The 4,958-nt window shown below is 66.6% G+C and overlaps 1 protein-coding gene across 1 annotated transcript; it reads left to right on the plus strand.

The window, feature by feature from the left end:
• Positions 1-507: 507 nt before the first annotated feature.
• LOC130683100 (NUT family member 2G-like) lies at positions 508-4,406 on the plus strand. Its single transcript, XM_057499370.1, has 7 exons — positions 508-565; positions 950-1,118; positions 1,182-1,310; positions 1,657-1,796; positions 2,229-2,524; positions 3,059-3,175; positions 3,498-4,406. Exons 1-7 carry the CDS (start codon positions 508-510, stop codon positions 4,404-4,406), a joined length of 1,818 nt encoding a protein of 605 aa, XP_057355353.1.
• The last annotated feature ends 552 nt before the right edge of the window (positions 4,407-4,958 follow it).

Below are 4,958 nucleotides of genomic sequence, written 5' to 3' on the forward strand. Positions count from 1 at the left end.
CAGTTCCTGGCGGCCTCGGGAGGGAAGACCATCCTGCCCGCCCCTCCTGCCTGGAGCACCCAGGCTAGCGATGGACGCTGGTCCCTGCACCGTCCACCTCGAGCTGCAGTGCCAGCTGCCCAGCTGGCCTCTGGCGAGCTCCCAGCGATGGCCAGGCCTCGTCCACCTGGGGCTGCTAGGAACAGCGGCCCGGCCTGCTCGCAGCCCACCGCCTCACCCGGGAACGCCTGCCACCGCACCAGCGTGAACAAAAAGTTCCGGCACTGGCAGCACTGCAAGCCCCTGGCCCGCAGGCACCTGCCCCAGACTCCCGATGCGGAGGCACTGTCCTGCTTCCTCATGTGAGTGTCGTCCAACGGGGAAGCCACGGTGTCCAGCCTGGATCAAGGGCCGTGTCGTCCTCGCTCTGACCGGGCTGGTTGTCGGGAGGCGGTCACTTCTGGTGGTGACATCCTTTAGGCCGCATCTCGCGGGCGGCCCCTGTGAGCCAGCCGGCCTCTGGCCGCAATGCTCACCACAGGCTCGCTGCGGGCTCACAGTGGGGCCCCTGGCCGGCAGGCCCAGGGTTGGAGGCTGCGCTCTCAGGGCTCTGTCCCCTTTTAACACGGGGCTGAGGGGATGATGCCTGGGCATCCCTTCAGGGAGGCGGGGGACCCCAGGGCCCAGGAGACAGCTCTCTGCCCAACTGCCCTCCTGGGTGCAGGGTCCAGGCCGGGAGAGGCGGGGGGACTGGTGCAGGGGGGGCGGCACACTCGGAGCCCAGAGCGGGGCAGCCCCACCATGGCCGGGCCCCTCCTGACACACCACTCCACTGCATTCAGAGGCCTGCAGAGCACGCGCCTTGGGCTGTCCAGGCAGGGTGTCTGACGGCGTGGCCTGTGCTCGCCCATTGGACGCCTGCCGTTGTTAGCCGTAAAGGGCCAATTTGAGGAGCAGCCCCGCTCTCCAGGCCACAGTGGGCAGCTGCGGTGTGAGGGCACGGGCGGCCGCAGTCCGTGGCGGAGGCTTGTGGAGTCAGGCGGCACCACAGTGGCCCGGAAGGCTGGCCTCTACCGCCGAGACCCTGCCGGTCTCCTCCTGGGCTTAGTCCTCCGTGCTGGGGATGCAGGCTCCACAGTGTGAGGTGGGGTGGGCAGGTTCCGGGCTGCAGATGGTGACTGACCGCAGTGGGCAAATTACAGCCCATTGCTTCGGACCCTGGCCCGCCAGAACCCCACCATGACCCGGGAGGAGGTCCTGCAGCGGGGCGTGCAGGAGTGGCATTGTCTAAGCAAGTCAGAGCGCAGCATCTACTATGTGATGGCGGGAAGGTGAGTCAGGGCCCCGGGCCAAGGGCTGGATGAAGACCTGTACCCCTCTGGAAGCACGCCCCCCACTTTGGGAGGCTGGCTACTCTTTTCCCCTGCCCCAGAGCCCCACCTGGCCAGACGCTGACCTTTTCTGTCTAGACATGAAGGTCTCATGACATTGGGGGGTGGGGTTCAGACTCGGGCCCTGGGGCTGTACATGGGGTCGGGTGCCCCAGGCAGCCTGCCTCCCCACCACGGCCAGGGCCATGACACCCCATGACCTAGCCGTCTGACCTCTCCATTGACTGCTTCCCTGCCTGGGCCCGGGAGGCCTCCTCCTCAAGGGGCCGTGCCTCCCCTGCCCCAGGTTCATGGAGTTCGAGGCCGAGGAGGCGAGACACTGTCAGAACGCACAGTGGATGAAGGCGGCGCAGGGCGTACCTCCTCCAGCACCCCTCAGGCCTGTTGCTCGGGTGCCCTCAACCCCAGAGCGGGGCCAGAAGCGAGGTATGCCACCGTGTTCCCCCGGAGCCAAAGGCCAGAGGCAGTGGGAGCCTGGGAAGGCCGCGGTCCCCAACACGGTCCTCCTCATCCCGGGGGCATTGGGCAGTGACCTCGATGCCACCAGTAGCGTGGGGTCTCCCTTGGACCCGACGGGAATGGGCCAGGTTTAGGACATGGCCACCCCCCTTGCCCTGGTCAGAGACCCACAGAGGGTGCTGGAAGGGGCTGGGGGCTGGGAGGAGGGCGGGCCTCCTTCCCGCCACCCCAGCATGAAGCCCTCAGAGGCCCTGTGTCCACTTCCACATCTTGGTGCCTGCGGACCAGCTGGCCATGACCCCCCACGGGAATGTCCCCGAGCTCTGTACTCCCTGAGCACGCTCAGGGCTGGGGAGGTGCGGCCGGGCCACCCACACTCCTTCCCTGCACCCTCCTCAGCACGCATCCGCGAGAAGGCCGGCGCCATGGCCCAGCTCGCCACCGCCCAGCCACCGCGATGCCGGCGGAGCCCGCACACCGAGGCGCCGACGGAGATCCCCCTCGAGGCCGTGACAGAGTTCCTGGAGATCATGGAGGGGCTGCTGGGGCCCGGCGGCCCAGCTCAGGGGCTGCCCGGCGGAGAACGTGGGGAAGATAGCTCCAAGCCGCCACAGGGAGAGGGGGGCCTCTATCCAGACCCGGGTCTCCTGACCTACATCAATGAGCTTTGTGCCCAGGAAGACTTTCTCAACAAGGTAGGCTGGCCCTGGCCCGGGTGCTACAGGATTTCGGGGAGCGGCACTCCTACCACCCAGGTCGGGGTGGTGCCCAGGCAGCTGGAATTGAGTTGTTTCTTATTCCTGAGCTCTGGCGTGTGCGTGTGTGTGTGTGTGTGTGTGTGTGTGTGTGTGTGTGTGTGCATATGTAGCTGTGTATATGTGTGTGTGTGTCTGCGTGTTGTACAGGGGTAACCCAGGTAAGCCAGGGTTGTGCGGGGTGTTGGTGTGCGTGCTTGTGTGTGTGCATAGGTACCGGTATATATACTTGTGTGGCTGTGCATATGTTTGCGTGCACGTCTCGTGTGGGGTGTGTGGCATGCACACATATACGTGTGTATATGTTGTGCGTGTGCATGTGTGCCTGTGGTCGGGGACCGTGACCACGTCTTTCCAACAGCCCCTTGTTGTGGAGGCTGGGGCTGGTCTCTGCTTTTCCGTCGCCCTCCGGGTCCTCTGGATGCCCAGGGGATTCCCTCCAAGGATGCTCACAGCCTCTTCCTTCTGGGCCAGGTGGACGCAGTGCTGCACCCACGCTTCCTGGCGGAGTTGCCCTGCCCGGAAGCCCAGCTGGATCTCTTGGCCCTCGCTGAGGAGCTGCAGCAGGAGGAAGGACTGTCCTTGGCACAGGTGAGCTGGGAAAGGGAAGGAAACAGGTGAGCCTGGAGAGGGGCACCCCGGGTGTGCCAGGGCAGGGGAGCCCAGGACAGGATTCCTTCCTGACCGTCCCCCTGCGTTGCATGGCAGAAGTGGCAGGGAGGGCCTCTCTGAGGGTGGGGGCCGGGCAGGAGTACGGCAGGGAGAGGATGTGGGGAGCCGGGGAGGAGAGGGAGGACGCAGGCCGGGGCACCAAGCTGGAGGGTGAGGTTGGCAGGAGAGCCGCAGCGGCTGTCGTTGGCGTGGCACCGCCTCCCCCTCTCGGGCCGCCTCACGGTGCCCACCCTCCTCGCAGCTGGAGCAGAAGCGACTCCTGGAACTGAAGCAGGAGGAGGGTGTGCGGGGCCCCCCGAGTCACGGCACACCCCGAGCGGACTCAAGGCCTTCTGGCCCTGTGGCCAGCCAGGATCCCCAGAGGCACAGCCACGGCCCCCAGGTAGGGGCCAGCGACCAAGCCTTCCCACCAGAGGCTGGTTGCGGGCAGCGCCAGGCGCACAGCCGAGGAGATGCTGGTGTGTCCGGGCCCAAAGCCTTCGCTGCCTCTCCAGGACGCCAGGAGCCCCCTCCCATGAAGCCTGGCTGGCGGCCCCCTGCCCCCCAGGCTTGGTGCCACACTTCCCCCAGCCTGGGGCCCAGACTCGCCACTGCTCCGGGAGAGACCTGTCCTGCTCGGGAGCCCCTGGGGCCCACGGGCAGGCCCAGTGAGAGCGAGGAGGAGCTCCCCAGCCTGGCCTTCCTCCTGGCCTCTCAGCACACGCTGCCATCCTGGGGACTGCCCCAGAGTCCTACTCCGGGCTCAGACCTCCTCCGCCGTGGAGTACCCCAGGCCCGCTCTCCCCACAAGCCGGGCCTCAGCCCCGCTGGCCCTCCAGCTGGCAAGGCCAGCAGTCGGGCCCCGCGTGCAGGCCCAGCCCCTGCTGGGAAGACACCCCTGCCAGGGGCCATCCTCAGGGTCGCTGGGGCTCCAGCGTTGGCTCTGGGGCTGGGCCGCCCCTCCCAGCCCCAGAAGAGAAGGGGGGACCCTTTCATCACAGGGAAGGGTAGGAAGCGGCCCTGCAGCCAGGAGGGAGGAGCCGGCCCTCCAGGGCAGCTTCGGGCTCCTCCACATCCCAGTCCTGATCCTGGCTGCTGTGGGACAGGGAGGGAGGGGTGGGAGAGGCGGGAGGGCGGGTCCCCTGGGGGTGGCTGGTTGGGGTTGGGATAAGAGGGTGGTGGGAAAGGTGTGGGGCGGTGGGGGGGGTTCAGCCCATTTGGGCCTTGTATGCAAATGCAAATAAAGCCTGTTTTGTCACGAAATGCTCTGGGTCTCTGCCCCTGGTGGCATCTGGGCTTCTCCATGGGAAGGGGCGCAGAAAGCAAGAAGGTCCCGGGCTCCGGGACCCAAGGCGATGATGTCCCCGTTCCCCCTCCACATTCATGTGCATTCTCCAGATGGCTCCCGAGAGCCCACCACCCCCATAAATCCCCCGCCCCACCCCTGCTCTCCTGGAGGCCGCTTTTGGGAGTCCCCAGGACACAGCGTCATCACAGGACCCCAGTCGTCTAAGGATGGCCGCTGCTTTGGCCCTGTGCCCTCTGCAGCACCAGCCCACTTTCTGGACAGAGCCTGCAGACAGCCGTTGTCCAGAGGGGGCCCTCCCTTTCTCGCTGAAGCAGGCTGGGGCACTGGGGGATGCTCAGGCATCAGGGTCTCCTGGTGGGCTGAGCAGAGAGGAAAGGCATGTCATGAGGGGACAGGCTCCACAACTGACGTAGA

The sequence above is a fragment of the Manis pentadactyla genome, chromosome 3 (genome assembly GCF_030020395.1).
Source record: "Manis pentadactyla isolate mManPen7 chromosome 3, mManPen7.hap1, whole genome shotgun sequence".
Lineage (NCBI taxonomy): Eukaryota > Metazoa > Chordata > Mammalia > Pholidota > Manidae > Manis > Manis pentadactyla.

Coding starts and splice junctions, on each gene's coding strand:
- LOC130683100 (XM_057499370.1), top strand. CDS start 508: ATGCTCACCACAGGCTCGCTGCGGGCTCACAGTGGGGCCCCTGGCCGG. Junction 1,119..1,181: donor GGGGATGCAGGCTCCACAGT/GTGAGGTGGGGT, acceptor GGCAAATTACAG/CCCATTGCTTCGGACCCTGG. Junction 2,525..3,058: donor AGGAAGACTTTCTCAACAAG/GTAGGCTGGCCC, acceptor CTTCTGGGCCAG/GTGGACGCAGTGCTGCACCC.